This window comes from Phyllostomus discolor, chromosome 5 (genome assembly GCF_004126475.2).
Source record: "Phyllostomus discolor isolate MPI-MPIP mPhyDis1 chromosome 5, mPhyDis1.pri.v3, whole genome shotgun sequence".
In the NCBI taxonomy this organism is placed as follows: domain Eukaryota; kingdom Metazoa; phylum Chordata; class Mammalia; order Chiroptera; family Phyllostomidae; genus Phyllostomus; species Phyllostomus discolor.
In genome coordinates this window covers 155724312-155741194 of record NC_040907.2, presented here as the reverse complement: position 1 = coordinate 155741194, position 16883 = coordinate 155724312, and the positions used below count along the sequence as shown (strand labels likewise).

The window sequence follows — 16883 nt, the reverse complement described above, 5'->3', positions numbered from 1 at the left end:
TGTGTGAAAGGGCCCCACTTGGCTGAATGCCGAATGTGAGAAACCCCAGCCTTTCGGAGCAGACCCGTGCACCTGCCTCCGTTGAGAGCCCTTTGGGGCCCCCGCCATAGACTATGTAAAATGAGGCAAGTGGTAGGAGTGATGCTGATGGTCGCGGTGAGGCGACAGCTATGGGGGAGTTAGGAGGTAGAATTAAAATGTGGCTGTCTGGGATCTTTGGCTGGTCCGAGACAGACACCCGATACCTGAGGGCAGAGCTAAAAATAGCAAAGGATGGTAATCTATGTCTATATTGATACCTTTAAAAAGAAAAGGCTAGATTAATGTTCAGGTAGACTCTTTAAGAAGGCAGGGAGGTCTGAAAAGTAATTTATGAGACTTATATCCAGAAAAGTTTTTTTAAAAAATGCCTTTAGTTACTCAGAGAGCTAAACACACATTATCAGAAAGTTTCACTTCCGGTTTCTCTGGCTACCAGCGAATGGTCGGAATATGATTTTAGTGTCAAGGGTCTTAATTTTTTTCATTGAGTTCTAATGTAAGCACTTTAGTACATTGCTTTGTGCAGCTCTGAGATCCTTTCTAGTTAAAAAGGCAAGGTAGTTTTTTGTGGGAAGCCTAACTCTGAATTCCAGACCTTTTTTGTAATTGACGTTGTCACTTGTTTTGTTGCCTTGGATCTGTGTCCTCGCTCTACTTTGGGAAAGACAGAGGCAGCTGAACCGGCGACTGAGAACCTTTCATTGGTAGCCTGTGGACGACTGAAAATTTCCCGATACCCTATCACTGCGTTCTCTTTCCTGAGGGTGATTGTCTTGTGCTCATAAGATAGTGTGTGAGATGAGCTTTCTTATGCCCTCTGCTTTTCCCAGCATATTTTTTTTAAACTCTGAAATAGGTCATCTATCTTGTCAGGCATCCCCATACTGGATCTCATCTCTGCTTGATTTTACCAAAGGTACTGGTTTTATTTTTCTTCAGGCAGTTCAACAAGCAGTCACTAAGTCCCTGTCTAGCATACCCAGCTGTGGGGAAGGAGAATACAGTACTTCTCTCCAAATACCAGTGAAGAAATAATAGTATCTTTCAACTTACAAAGTATTTTTTAAAATCCTCATCCAAGGATATGTTTATGGATTTAGGAGGAGGGGAAGAGAGGGAGAGAAACATCGATCCTTTGTGCCACCTGTACACGCCCCTACCGGGGATCAAACCCACAACCTAGGTATGCGCCCAGACTGGGGCTCTAACTCACAACCTGTGTGTGTGTGTGTGTGTGTGTGTGTACCGGATATACTCCAACCAACACAGGCAGTTGGCCAGGGCCTCAATTTACAAAGCATTTTCACATGCGTAATTTTGTTATTCCCCCTCTAATCTTTTGAAATAGAAAAGACAGATATTTCCATTTTATAGATGAGAAAAGCAAGGCTCAGTTACTTTCTCAAGGCGCCACTGGTGGGTCCAGTGTGTCTGCAGACTCCAGTGCACTCTGTAGTCCGCATATGACTCAGCTTGATTTTTTCTTGCCTGTGCTCCTCTGCCCCCGGTCAGCAGCATCTAGGTTTTAAATTTCTGTGTTTTGGATGAAATAAATGAGGCTGTTTGAGGACATCAGTCCTGGCACTAGAACTAGGCTAGATATTATGCCTGTGACCTAAAGGGGCTTCATTTAACCCCTTTCCAATTGTAAAAAGGTGAAGGGGATTTGTGTGAGTCTTCCCCCACAGTCCCGTCTCTTAGAGTGGTTGTCATGAGAACCTGACACGCATGTGGGCTGTGGGAAGACAGAAAGCAGCTGAAGGTGGACATAATTGAGAACAGAAACACTTTCGCAACTTTCGCTCATGTGAGCCTGTCTGAGGGAGAGCCGCACCCTCCCTGCTGCCCCCAGGCCCAGCTTGGTTCTCGCTGCCTGGCAGGCAGCAACCCCTGCTGTCCTGGGTCCTGCTCCGCCTGATGCATCGCAGGCAGGCACCGCAGGCCTGTGCCGGGTGTGCTTCCTGCTCACACTGACTGCCCCACCACTGAAACAAAAGGCTGGCAGCCCCGGCGGTACTGCCCAGCTGGAAATGACCTGGCGCAGCCCTGCAAGGATGCTCCCCTTCCGGGGCATTCCAGGAGCCAGACCTCGGGGCGCCAGGAGAGGGTCTGCCTGGGGAGGTGACAAAGCAGGAAGTCAGAGGGTTTAGTGGCTTTGCCCTGAGCACGCAGAGCACCTGGCAACAACTCAAGCTCAGACCTAGAGCCCTACGAGAGTACAGTCAAGGTCAGAATGACATCACATTTTCTAGAACAAATATTCATGTGCTAATGTTTTTTGACTTCCCATTTTAAATCAAGATTTTAAATTGGCCAGAGAAGTGGTATACAATTTTTAAAGCTGAAAACACCCTTATTAATTTTTTTGCTTCTTAAAAATGATATTTAACTCAAAAATAAAATTTAAAGCTAGAGAAATGTTTAATAAATACATAAAACTCATGTGAAACCCTGTAAATCTGTAAAAAAAAAAGTCAGTGTTTGAGTGAACATCCTAATATTTCTAAGATGATCCTAATATTGAAGAAGTATGCCTGTTTCCTCATTACTATTATTTACATTTCTTTCTCTTAATAGTTCTGAAATTAGGCTTACAACCCATGCATACATTAAACATGGGGTTCCTTCCCCATGCTCCAAAAGAAACTGCTGTTAGCATTTTAATGTCTTAAAATCATTTCTGTCAAAATACAGTATTTAATGTTTTATGTAAATTCGATTATACATAAGATTATATATACAATTTCTGTTTTACAGTGAAGCATGAATATCTTTTAACAGCAATGAACAGTCTTTATTATAACTTTTTATACTCATGCTATGCCATTGTAATTTATTTAACCAATTCATATTTATAAACACTTAGGTTATTTTCAACTTCCAGTACTGCAAACAATATTACAGCGAACAGTCTTATACAAGATGTATATGTCTGTGTGTTTGTTCTGTTTTTCTCCTCAGGATAAACTACTGGAAGGAAATGCTAAGTCAAAGGATGCCCTGTATACATTTTAAAATTTGATACATACTTTCAAGCTTGCTCTTTATAAATTTGATACAGATTTACAGTCTCACTAACAACAACATATGAGGAAATCAGTATTTTTAATATTTGTCATTCTAGTAGTTGAGGAAATTATTTAAATTTGCTTCCTTTTTTCTGGTAACTAGTGAATTTAGCGTGCTGACATATGTTCAGTGGCCATTTTTTAAATATCTTCCATAGATTGCATATTCTCTTTTGGGGGAGTCACTTTTTCTTTGTGGTCTTGGTCTTTTCCATGTTAATTTGTATGAGCTCTTTATATATGTAAGACACCAACCCCATCATTTGAAACATTGCTATACAGTATTAGTTTGGGGGGGGGGTTGTTTTTGTTTGTTTGTTTTTTTAAAGATTTTATTTATTTATTTTTAGAGAGGGATGGGAAGGAGACAAAGAGAGAGAGAAACATCAATGTGCGGTTGCTGGGGGTCATGGCCTGCAACCTGGGCATGTATCCTGACTGAGAATTGAACCTGCGACACTTTGGTTCACAGCCTATGCTCAATCCACTGAGCTACACCAGCTAGGACAGTATTAGTTTTTAGTTGGTCAAATACATCAGACTTTAAAAAAATGAGTTCTGACTTTCAAATCTGCTGAAAGAAGTCTCTCCCCTCTAATAATAAGCCAAAGGTTAAGCAATATTCACTCAAATTTTTTTTCTCATCTTCTTATATTTACCTATATTACACTTAATAAGATAAAATCCATCTAAAAATTTATTTTAGTGTAAGCAGTCTTGTTCTTGGTTTCAGCTTTCAACAGATTTAAACCAGCATTAAAAAAATTTTGCCTTGTTTCTTATATATTACATTTGCTTTTGCGACAGTCTAGCTGATGACTTTTTGAAAATCATTAAGTCCACTGGCCCCATGTTTGGCAACCTCTGCTCTGAGTTTGTCAGAAATTAAGCAAAAACACCTATCATCCCATAGCAAAAATCCCCAAATACTTGTACAGTTGTAAATCCAAGTACAATGGGAATTCCTTGATTTTTTTTCCCACTAGGAATAAAATAAGGCAGACCAGTATTGTTTGTGTGACCAAGATGTAATGATTTTTTTTTTTGGCTTTTATGTAGGAGAAATATACTACTACTCAATCTCTACCGCAAGTTTGACAGCCCTGAGAACTCCTTATTTTTTTTTTTAATGTAGCGTGTTATGGATGCATTCCTGCTCCCAAAGGAATGAGGGGCAAACATATTTCCTCATGCAATTGTAATGATTTTTTATTATGAAAATAAAGCTTTGCCCTTTGGTGATGTGCTTAGCTTTCCTTATAGCTCCTGCAGTGATAAGGACTAGGCAAGGCTCTTTCAAAGAGAAGCTCAGGCCAAAGCTTGGGATGCTTTGTCTAGGTAGGCCAGCAAGCTAGTGGAAGAGCAAACAGTGACAGACGGCTGCACTCTTAAGTGCTCTAACCATAGACCACATGGCACTCTCCTGTTGCTGGGTAGGTGAGTGAGGCTGCTTTTTCCATGTTAGCAGTCATTGAGATTTTTGCACTTGACTTCCAGAGGGCACCATTTTTAGCAGAGTTATAGACAAGAATCATAAGTACTCTTCAGGTATAGGGTGAGTGGAATGTTGACTGCATTCTACTGGGCTCATGTATCACTTTGACATTGCAGACAAGCAGTTCCCACTGGTGCAGGGTGAGAGATTATGTCTAAAGGTGGAAGGAGAATTTAATAAGGGATTTGCCCAACCAGACCATTGGAAAAGGCCATCTTTCAGTATGGCCTAATGCAGTCACAATGCGCTAATTCACCAGCAATGCCCAAGTCCCTGTTCTAATCTTTTACATTTCTCTTGCAGTGGATGATAGCACTGGAGTTATAAACTGCATCTGCTGGAAAAAGCTGAATAACACCGAGTCTCCCTCAGGTAATTTCATTTGCCATGATCCTTTGCTTTTCAACTACCCAGCGGATTTTACTCAAGGGAACTTGTCAGAACAGCCATAGGCCTGGAGTTTCACATTGACCCGCCTATGAGGTGCACTGACCAGCTCGCAGCACTGAGCTCTGAGCTTTGGCTTCTCTGCAGGCTGATACTAAAGGGGAGCCACTTGGTTTTCTTTCTCCCATTTCATTGGTGCTCCCTTCCTCCTAAGCCTGCAGGAATATGGCTTGGTTGCTAGGAGTTTCAGCCTTTCACTTTTACTATACCTGTTATTACGCAAGTCAAGTTGTGGTAGCTTAATCGCCAGTCAGGTCGGAATTCCCTTGCTCAGGGCTATCACTCAACCACAGCAGATTTTGAAGCTTTTCATCTTACATGGTTGCCACTAGCTTCTACGTGGCATTCAGATCCAGATATTTCGGAAACCCCTACATGGTCCACAGGTATACCAGGAATTCTAAGACTGATGAGAAGGTAAAGTAGGATTTTGTTAGAGTTAGCCATTGAGTAATATGAACTGAAAAAGAACTTCAAAATTATGTATTAAACACATTGACTGTAACTGAAACAACATTTAGAATTTCTTGAGTATATTTTATTGATTTATTTACTTTATATTTTAATCCTCACCCAAGGATATATTTTTTAATTGATTTTAGAGAGAGAGGAAGAGGGAGAGAGAGAAACATCGATGTGAGAGAGAAACATTGGTGGGTTACCTCCTGGATGTGCCCCAACCAGGAATCGAACCTGCAACCTAGGTATGTGCTCTGACTAGGGATCGAACCTGCAGCTCTTTGGTGCAGGGGATGACGCTCCAACCAACTGAGCCATCCAGCCAGGGCATGACTATAGTATTTTAATAGGTGTTTTTTTTGCATTGTTTAAGTTAATAATATTAAAAAATATGATGCATTGTTTGTGATTATTTTGGTTCTAGAGAAGCTACAGAAAGTGGACCATTGTTTTTCCTCTATTTTACAACATACGTAGTATGGTGCCATACACAATGGGGTTATTTAATATATATTGCCTGCTGTCACAGCTGACATGTAGTATCTGTCTCATGTGACACATGGTGAGAATGTAATACATAGAGTGGATTCTTCTTTCCTTCCTGTCCAACTCTCAACCTCCTACTTTGACTATACTAATCAGTGGATGCTCCTTTGCTTAATTTTGTGATATATTTACATTTAGAATTTGGCTATTGATTTCACATAACTTTCACATTCCCATTTCCTAATTTGGGAAAATCTCAATCAATGGCACTGTAGAAGTTTGCTTGGGAAGATTTGTACATTAAAAAAAATTAAGACAGACAACAGACTTTTATGAAGATGTCTTACAGGCAAGAAATAAACCTATAAGATAATCTGCTCTGACTAGTGTGGCTCAGTGGATTGAGTGCTAGCTTGCGAACTGAAAGGTCACCAGTTTGATTCCTGGTCAGGGCACACACCAGGGTGGCGGGCTGAACCCCGGGTTGGGGTCATGCGAGAGGCAACTGATCAATGTATCGCTCACTCATTAATGTTTCTCTCTTTCTCCCCCCCTTCCCTCCTCTCTGAAAGTAAATACATAAAATCGTTAAAAAATAATAAAAGATAGAACATGAAATTCTTAAAAAAGGACCCACCTTTAAAAAAAATAAATACATAACCCTATAAGACAATCAGATATTTGACTTTGCATATGTCTAGTGTATTAAAATTATTTGCAGATTTATGGTTGTATTGTTAGTCTTCATTCAGAAGGCGTAGTTTGAATACGCATACTCATTCCATGCCAAGGTTTAACAAACTTTCTGTACAGAGCCAGATAGTAAATGTAAATGTCTTCTGCTTTGTGGGCCACTTGGTCTGCGTCTCAACTCTTCAGCACTGCCCTCGTAGCACAGAAGCAGCTGTAGGCCACACATAAACAGGCATGGCTGTGTTCCAATAAAACTTTATTTACAAAAACAGGTTGTGGGTGGAAGTGGCCCATGGGGCAGACATACATAGTTTGCCAACCCCTGGTTTGGACATTGTTTTAATCTTCAGAGTCGGATCTTTTTTAAAGAAATGACATCATTAGGAATATTATATAACTCTTATACTTAGTAACTTTTTAGGTAAGATTGCTCTCAATACTGAGAGTAAGATCTTAAAAAATATCTCTAAGATGAGTAGATGAATAATCTGGGTGGATAGACTTAATAGAGAAGAAAAAGTGTGGGTAAGCGGAGAAAGCCTGGATGTGATTCACATCATGTTATATATGAAGTAGTATTCTTAAATTATTTCTAACCAGCCCATTCTCTCCTTTTAATTTATTTTCCCTCGGTTTTAAAGCTTTCCAAGGGAAAGTGACTGACGAAGACTATTTCTTTTTAAACAAAATTTTAGCCTGAGTCAAAATCATGTTTCAAAATCAGTTGAGGTATAAAAATATGATATTAACTCTTATAACTATCACATGGAATATACCCTTTGGACTTCGCTTATAAGGAAAGTTAAGAAAGCTTGGCCCCTAATGTTAGAGTTTTGAAGAGGCTTTATCTTTCAGTGTGGAATAGACTACTTAAAATGAAATTCTGTCAGGCTCCAGCCATCTCATTGTATTCATTGAATTATACAGCTCGAACACCTATTTTTGGTAGTTTCATGTGCCCTTTAACTGAAAGCTGGGCCTTTCTTCTCAGACCAGCCATCGGTCTGGTTGTTTCAGCAGAGCTATGTGAAGCGTTTTATCACCTGTAATGTCCGAATAATGCTAGCGAAACTTATAAATACATTCAGAATTCAGCCCAAGTAGATGAGGGGTGGGGGATAGGAACACAGACGGAAAACCTTTTACAAAGCAACACTTGGGCGTTTTCTGAAGAAGCCCCGTGAGCTGAGGGACGTCAGTGCAGATCGGGTCTGGACCCCCAGCTGCAGGTCACCGGATGCACAGAGTCCTCCGGGCTCCTGCGGGGGCTGTCTCCCTTGGCGTAGCAGATGTGGTCAAAGAAAAGTAATGCCTTCACACAGCACAAAGCCACAGTTATCTAAGTCGTATTACAATAAAGAGCAGATATCTGACCGAATGAGAGGTTCATTTCCTTATAGGAACCCTAGTGCATGTATGGCAAACCAAATATAATGCAGCAGCAGGAAATGAAGTAGCATTTAACAAATGTGGTGTTGGTTTAGGTAGATAACAATGTTGAAAAGGGAGTAACTGCCATCCGTGCCTTGCAGCTTTCATGAAATAACGCAAAGAAGGGGGAGCCATGTATTTATTCCAGCGAAGACAGGGGCGTGTGTGTGTTGACTCTCCTGAGTCCCCGTTAAAGCACTGACAGCTGTCATCAGTGACAAGACTGAAAGGTGCTCTCCAAACTTTTACGTGATGAAATGAAATGAAAAACAAAAATGCAGTGGAATTGGGAAAGTGGATATAGTATGCATAACTTGACAAAGTTTCCCTAAAAAATCTTTCACAAATTAATATAAAGTATTCCAAAGAGATGAAGGGCTTAAATGTAAAGAATACAGAGGGCATGTCATCTTGCGGGTATACCAAAGCAGCCTCTCTGCCAACTTAAAAACAAAACACTATGGAATTATTACATATTTTCTTTTTTTTAATTGTTTTTTGGTAGAGAATGAAGTTTTTATTCACTCTCCAAGAAAGGAGAGGGGCATGGTGTGGAGAGACACACCAGCCAATTTTCTTTTCTTCTTTTTTTTTTTTTAATCCTAACCTATGGGCATGTTTCCATTGATTTTTATTTATATTTTAAAAGATTTTATTTATTTATTTTTAGAAAGAGAGGGAGAGAAACATTGATGTTTAAGAGATTCATTGATTGGTTGCCTCTCACATGCCCCCAGCTGAGGACCTAGCCTGCACCCCAGGCATGTTCCCCAACCAGGAATCGAACCAGCAACCCCTCAGTTTGCAGGCTGGTGCTTAGTCCACTGAGCCACACCAGCCAGGGCCTGTTTCTACTGATTTTTAGAGAGAGCGAGACCGGGAACCAAACCAGCAAGCTTTGGGTCCATGGAATGATGCTCCAACTGAGCGACATGGCCAGGTCCACATTTTCTTTTTTAAAGATTTTATTGTTTATTTTTAGAGAGAGGGGAAGGGATGGGGGAGAAAGAGGAGAGAAATATCAATCGGTTGCCTCTCGAACGTGGCCCTACCTAGGACCAAACCTGCAACCCAGGCATGTACACTGACCAGAAATTGAACCAGTGACCTTTTACTTTGAGGGATGACACCGAACCAACTGAGCCACATGGTCAGAGCATGTTTTCTAAGGTATTAAAAACCCCAATGACTGAAGCCTGTGTAAGAGCCACAAACACGCACACGTGGCTGGCAACACCTTGTAAAGAGAGAATAATTTGATTTTTTTTTTCTGGCAAACATTCCAACAATATGTAACAAACTGTGGACCTATTTGTACTTTATATCCAGTAATCCCCAATGAAAAACCCTAGAGGAAACAAACTAATTTTGTCCAAATAGTTGGCATTTATTGAATTTATCCTATGGATCTAGCCTTGCCCTAAGCTCATGAAGTCAGGGTTAGCTTAGATCATGCACAGTGCTTCTGTGTGTAAGGTGGACTGTTGCTTAAGTTTATAGTTCAAAGTGGTATGAGAGAGAGAGACAGAGACAGAGAGAGAAATAGCGAGTGATTAGGTTAGATACCCAATAAAGATGAGAGGTGAGCGATTAGGGTGTTGAGCACCTCGGAAGGTGAATTGCCTTCCCCATAAACAGAATCACAAATGGAGACTGTCAGGCCCCCTCTCCCCTCCTCCAGGCCTCGGTCTCCCTGCAAGGACACTGTGAACTGTTGTGGAGAGTATTGTTGCCGAATCCAGCTGAACCCTAAGAGAATTCAGCTGAGGACCACATAGAGCCCTCTGACCAAACTGGCTCTGCAGGGCTTCTAGACGGTCCCCTTGGCCCTGCTTTTGAATAATTACAGCTCAGTGCCTTTTATTCAGTGGAGGATTTCAAAAGGTTATACAGATTTCTTATAGTAGAACAATTAATCTGAAATAGAATAAATAAATGTCTTGTGCAAACTGTCTTAGAAATGTGGTGGAATTGATTATGTTATGCATTTCTCTCTTTTCTTCTGGTCTGGCCCTAACAGTTACAGCTGCTCCAAGGGCAAGAGAACTGAGTTTAACCTCACAACTTAAGAAGCTGCAAGAGTCCATTGAGCAGAGGACAAAGATAGAAATTGGGGACGTCGTCCGGGTCAGAGGTTACATCCGCACGTTCAGAGAAGAGCGAGAAATTCATGCCGCTTCTTATTGTAAGCACAAGATATTTCTGCCAAATGGTGGTTATTCTGGGTGTGGGTCCAGTAAACTTGTTTAGCTAAAAGTCACACCTCTAAAAAGTTCAAATAAAATGATTAACTATTTAATGGAGGAAATCATACCTTATAACATGCTTCATTTTTTTTTAGAAAAGCAGTGTTTCTTAAATTTATTTTAATGAGAGGTAAGCATAAATCAACTGTGAAGGAAAACATGATTTGTTGTGTATAGCTGAAAAAGTTATTTGGACAACATAGTCCTTTCTAAAGTATTTTTACGTTACAAGTGTGAATCCATTTAGGACAGAGTGTTCATATTCTTCAAAATGATGGAGATTTCTTGAGTACCATTAGGTTTGTTAACTCTTGAAGAAAACAGCCAATCACATACACGGCAGCCCTGCATCATCTGAGCGATGATGCCCTTCGCACCGCTCTGGCTGGTTGTTGCTTGGGGATCTCTGGGAGGACCCCTGTTGCCTACCATGGTTGCCTACAATAAATGAGCTAATGCACTCTCCCTAGTCCCCGGCCAGGCCACTCCTGGCCACGTGTGTGATCCTTAGGGCACTGCATTCCCTTTTTGCCCGATGGCTGGGATCTGTTTAGTGCATCTAGACTGTATGACTTCCCACAAGGAAGGAGACCCTCTGAGAGTCTCAGTGACTGTCACCCCAGCAGCAAGTTGGACATGGGGAAGAACTGAACTCCGTGTAATTTCTGTGTCATGGTTTCCCCTGTGGCTTCTTAGGTAAAGTAGATGACCCAGTGTGCAACACTCAAATCGCAAGGATGCTCGAGCTGCCCAGTGTGTACAGGAAAGTTTATGACCAGCCTTTCCGCAGCCAAGCCCTAGAAAAAGAAGAGCTACGGTAAGTTCCGGCCAACCACTACCAAAGATACAACCACTGCAGGAGGGCCAAGCAGGGCGAGGGAGGGAGCCCAGATGCTGGGGTGGCCCTAGGTTCAAATCCTGAGTCCACCGTTCTACTCACTGTAAGGCTGTAAGGTTGCTGGGAGGAAAAGACATGTGTAACAGGGGTCCCTGGAGGAGTAGGGGGAACAGAAAATATCTGAAGAAATAATGGCTGATTTTTCCAAGTGTGATGAAAACTATAAACTCACAGATCCAAGAAGCCCAATGAGCCCCAAGCAGGAAACCTGAAGAAAATTGCATCAAGGTGCATTCTAATTGAATGACCTCATGACACGTCATAATGAAAAACTGAAACGCAGTGCCAGTCATTCTCAACTAGGGCTGATTTTACTCTTTTGTGGGGTGCGGTGGGAGGCAGGGGAGAGCAAAACAGGAGGAGCAAGGACATGTGCATATTTTCTAGTATGTATGTGCATCAGAGAACTCTGGGAGAAGACAGAAGCAGGAACAGTGGTTGCAAAGGAGTGGTGGGAACTGGGAGGAGGATAGAAAGGAAACTTTACTGTGTACACTTCAATTTTTTAAACATGTCTATATTCAATCTATTTTAAAATTATGTTTAAAACATCCCAAACTATAGACCTGTATGAAGTAAGAAGTGAAAGTCCTCCGTGGCCCTGTCTCCCGCCTCAGAGCCAGCCCTAGGAGTTACGACTGCCCAAGGGTTCATGTCTACCCTTTTAGATGATTTTCTCTGCGCTGACACAAGCAGCAGTATCCACCCAGAGGTTTTGTGGGTTGTCACTTGCTCTTACAAAAATTGGATCATACCTTGCATCACAGGTGGCAAACACAAGGCCCGTGGGCCAAATCAGGCCCTCCACCTTGTTTTATCCATCCTGGCACCTTGTTTCTACCTGGCGGCAGCGCAGAGCTCTTGCTTAACTGTTAAGGACTAGTCACATTTATACAGTCCTAAAATTACATTCGGCCCTTTGAAGGCAACAGTGAGGCTGATGTGGCCCCCAGTGAAAATGAGTTTGACACCCCTGCCTTACATACTATTCTACAATTGTTTTCCTTAAGCTATCATGAATATATTAGTTCTTGTCATTCTCATTCTTTTTAAACAACCACACAGTGCTCGTAGTATGAACAGTCCTCCATGTCAAAACTAACATCAATGTAGCGTTATACTTTCTAGCTGAGTTTGTTTTACATACACCAAAAAGGAACAGAGGTAATACTTTTCAACAAGGTTTCTTAAAACTTTCCCCAGCAAAAATCCAGGTGCCCTGGACCTTGCCAATCTCACATGTTTGCTGAGTGAAAAAGCCAAAGAATTCCTCATGAAGAACAGAGTGCAAACCTTTTACCAGCAGGAGTTGGAAATGGTGGAGTCTCTGCTGTCCCTGGCCAATCAGCCCGTGATTCGCAGCACCTGCTCCGAGCAAGTAAGTGCAGCGGGCCCCTGTGCGAACCTGGGTCCCCTGCCCCAGACCTGCAGCTGAAGGGAGTGAGTTATGAAGACGCACAGGGCGGACCCCGGGAATAGAGGTTATGGTTCTATTTCATGTTCTTTCTATTCTGGGAAGGTCACTGACTTACTCTTATTAAGCTTAATTAATCTTTGGGTAGAAAAAACATATATGATAGTCTAAGCTTCATAGTACTCAGTTCTTAGTATTCACTGAGATGGGTACTTAATGTCAGCAGGTGCCAGATAGGAGGGAAGTAGGTGAGAAGAGGTAATTATCCTTCCAAGATTATTGAACTTGAACCAAGGCTTTTACTGACATGCTGTCTCTTCAGAATACAGTTAACCTATCATATTTTAGGAGTTTGAATAAAGACCAATTATTTTCATTCTGGCTTATAAGTAGACATTTCAAGGAACACTTTAAGTTACTTTTATTCTCCTGGGAAGAGCTGTCCCCATTTTCTCACCCCTAGTGTTAAAGATGAACTTACCCCGACTGGGGTGACTCAGGTGGGCGCTGTCCCACAGAGCAAAAGGTCTCGGGCTGATTTCCGGTCAGGGCACGTGCTTGGGCTGCAGGCTCAGGCCCCAGTCGGGGAGCAGCATGCGAGAGCTGTCTGATTGAGCCGTCTGATTGATGTTTCTCTCCCACGTCAGTGTTTCTCTCCCTCTTTTTCTCCCTCCCTTCTCTTCTCTCTAAAAATGAATGGATAAAATCTTTTTGCTTTTAAAGGTGAACTTAACACAGTTTGGTGTTTACATATTTACTTGGAATTAAGAATTATTTGAGACTTCAGTGTTTGGCTTTCCCTTTCATTGCAACTCTTGGATTTTTTGTTGTTGTAACATGATTTGTGTTTTTATTTATTTCATTTTTCCACCAGAGGATAATCTCTGCTTAAATGCCACCTTCTTGCCCCCCTAGACCCTCTGCTCTGATGGCCACTTGCTTCTCCTCACAGTGTTGCCACCCTGCTTTCGTATCGCATTGCATCACTGTATTTGTTGGTTCGCCCGCCTGTTCCTCCCCCAGAATCTGCTCTCTCCGAGCAGAAGTCTCCCCGCTCTTACTCTCTGTCCTCTAGGGCCAGGGCCTAGAACTGGGGCACCATAGAGCAGGTTTTTGATAATTATGAGTTAATTGAAGAATGAATGGTTTTTAAAAATTCAAATAGTCCCTGTAAGTATCTAGTTAAAAATGTGTCTCCCTCCCACCCCTTCTCCAGGGACAAGCATTGTTACTGGTATTACGGAAATCCACTTGGGGATGCCCCCCCACCCCCACCGCATTTTCTTTTACACAGTTGGTATCAGACTAAACACTAGTCTGTCCCTAGCTTTTCACTGAACTGTGTCTTATCCTCTCCTTGCCATACAGAGATCTGCCACTGCACAATGCTCTTTTGTTACATGTACCGTAGTTTATATAGCCAGCCTCTCCTTTCCTGGGCTGTTTAGATGTTTTCCCATTTTTTGCCATTACCAACAGGGCTGCTCCGAATCCCCTTGTTAGGCAACGTAAGTTACTCTTCGTGATTCTGGGCGAACAGATCCCAGGCCCCCATCCAACTTCCTAGGCATGACCCCTGCTTCTCAGTTTCATTCATGGACCTAATTACCTCTTCCTGGCACCGGGCTATGTGTCCAGTGACCCATAATTCCATACACAGAGATGAGGGATACTGTTTCAGGAAACACCAAGGCAGGGCAGGTCATGACTGCCCGCTTTGTCCTGTGTCATTGTTGCTCCTAACCAGTGCGGCTTTCCAGCTGTCTCCTGACAGCAAGGTTGACCTTTCTCCATTTAATCATTTAGAGAGGGCTCCCTGCCAAGTTGGCCTTCTAGGACTTCTGGCCACTCTGTTGGCATGTTTGGAAGGAAACACTGAAGCCTAGCGAAGACCACATTCTTCCTGTGAACCAGCTCTTCGGGGAGGGCTCTGATTAAGTGGAGAGACTCGGGGTCTCTGAGGACTACAAGCCTCCTCCATGCAGAACAGTCCGTGGAGAACTTTGGCCATGATTTCTTTTTGAAAATGCTTAGGGAAGAAACCTGCGTCTGCCCAGCGCTGCATGTTTAAAAAGAAATGACTATGGCACTTTGTTCAGTCTTTGGAAACTAATTTTCCATCAATTATGAATTGTTCCCTCACATGGCTCTGCTTGGTGAGGTCAGTGTCGTTCAATTGAATCCTGCTTAATTGAGCCTGGGAGAGTAAGGATGCTTTACAATGCTGGTGAAACCCTAGCTCCAGTTCAGCTCGTGTCGCCGTGCAGATGAAAGCTTCACAGAAATCACTGGGATAGTGTTAGAGCTGATAGGCCGAGGGAGAGGGGGTTTGAATGTTTTCTCCCTTTCTTTTTTTTTCCAGTGGGGCCCTTCTTAGCAAATCCAGAAACCTGATAAGCAGGCTTTGCAAAACCATTGTTTGTTTGACAGCTGGATAAATGTTGAGTTTGTTTGGGAATGAAGACTATATATATTTCAGAGATCCACCCAGTTCCTGACCTGCAACAAGGAGAGGCCTGCTAAGGCGTAGCACATCCAGCCAGTCAGTTTTTTCCTCTGAGCAGTTTCAGTTTCCTGAATCGGATGAGTCTGTCATTGCTCTTTAGAAAAAGACAAGAGAGACACAAATCCCAGGCCAGGAAGAGCTACTTAGTGGCTAAGAAGAGAAGGTTGGAGGTTTCACCCTTGAGACTTGGTGTCTTTATGAGAGGGAGATATGTTTTGATGTCAGCCAAGGCAAATGTTTCTGGCAAGGAAGCTTCGCATGTTGTTGCTGTTGACAGAGAGCCTTCTCTGCTGGGTCCTCCTTGTTTGCAGCTGAAACCGTGTTTTTAAGCTCGCAGGCCTGCCCCCTGTCTTCCTGCTGCTTGATCCGACTGAAATCTGGGAGGAGGAGCAGGGCTTTCTGTACGGTCTAGGGAGAAGCAAGAGTGTTTTTCAATGGCAGGAATAGTTATGTAACAACATTCCTAGTTAGTTTCCAGTTCAGTTCTATTTTAACAGAGATGTAATACTACCTCGACCCCTAGGATTCTTATATTAAATTGACCAAAGAAACCGAATCTCCTTAGAAGTATGAAGATTAAGTATAATGTTTTGTGGGGGAGCCTATACTGGGTTGTGTTTCCCCCAAGTAAAATAACTCACCTATAAAATTAAAAACAGCTTTGTCTGAAGCCCCCCTGAATAAGAGGATGTCTGACTGAGGATTGCTAGAGGAGGTGTTTATTCTAAACACACCCAGGTAACTTCTCTGCCTGTGAGAGTCACCAAGTATTTCTGGGCCTTATTCTCCCTTCGGAGAGTGGGTGCTGTCATAACCTGGAATGTTAGTCGAATTTTAGGCCCTAATGTTTTAATGACCAGGTTCTCCAGCTTATTCTGTGAAGGAAAAACTTAGACTATAATTTAAGAGTCTCAGACTCTGCTCTTCAACCCAGGAGAGCACGTTGGGGAGACATTGCCAGGATCTATTAGATTAAGACTGTGTCTGTTGGGGGGGCCTCTCCCGGAAAGAGAAGGTTTCTTCAGGGATGGTACTGTCAGCCCTTGAGGCCATTGGGGGGTTTCCTTCCTCTCCGTAGCACTTGGAGGAGGTGGTAACAGCAAGTCCCGAGTACATTGTCTTTTTCAGCATCCCTGGGTGCTGCCCCAGAGAGCCTTCATGGGGACCTTTCACCGGAGGGAGGACCTGGCCTTCACACACTGTTTTGGATGCTTAGCCACGTTTCTTTGGTGCTCTGGTCTTCTTAATGTATTGACAGATTGCTGTCACTTTAAAAATGGATCTGTGCCTTGAAGGACAGTTATTGTTCACCACTTTCTTTGTTTGAGGAATGAAATGAAAATCCCTAATGGAATATAGAGGACGTGGCCTCTAAAATATCCCCATTGATTGCACAGATGTTTTATTGATCACCCACTGTTTTGCCAGGGAGAAGGTGGCTGAGATTAAATACAAAGTCCCCAGCTGAAGAACCAGAGTCTAGTTAACCATGGGTCGTAGCCGAAAACCTGGCGTCCCTGGGAGTAAGAAACAGGATGGCCCGGCGAGCTCTCTAGGCAACCCCGGCTCTTCGAGAAGGGAGGAAATCCTGAAACCGAGGAGACAGCAAACTGACGGACAGCCGCGGAGGCCCTTTCCCTGTGCTGGCCGTGCCTCGCGCAGGGACCCCTGTGCGCCTGCAGCCCGCACACCCGAACC

The 16883-nt window shown here is 42.8% G+C and overlaps 1 protein-coding gene and 1 non-coding gene across 9 annotated transcripts in view; one reads left to right on the top strand and one right to left on the bottom strand.

Annotated features, from left to right (window-relative positions):
* The window catches only part of STN1 (STN1 subunit of CST complex), a 40390-nt gene that overhangs the window by 8411 nt on the left and 15096 nt on the right, over positions 1–16883 (top strand). For 5 of the 8 annotated variants that reach the window (XM_036027252.1, XM_036027251.1, XM_036027253.1 and 2 more), the window contains 4 exons: positions 4909–4977; positions 10139–10306; positions 11064–11184; positions 12469–12643. In XM_036027252.1, the coding sequence (XP_035883145.1) occupies positions 4909–4977; positions 10139–10306; positions 11064–11184; positions 12469–12643 (533 nt within the window). The remainder of the gene's footprint in view (positions 1–4908; positions 4978–10138; positions 10307–11063; positions 11185–12468; positions 12644–16883) is intronic. The other 3 variants (XM_036027254.1, XM_028513871.2, XM_036027256.1) reach the window with 2 other exon arrangements.
* LOC114498353 lies at positions 4162–4306 on the bottom strand. Its single transcript, XR_003684777.1, has one exon. It is a non-coding gene; the product is annotated as a small nucleolar RNA U109 (small nucleolar RNA).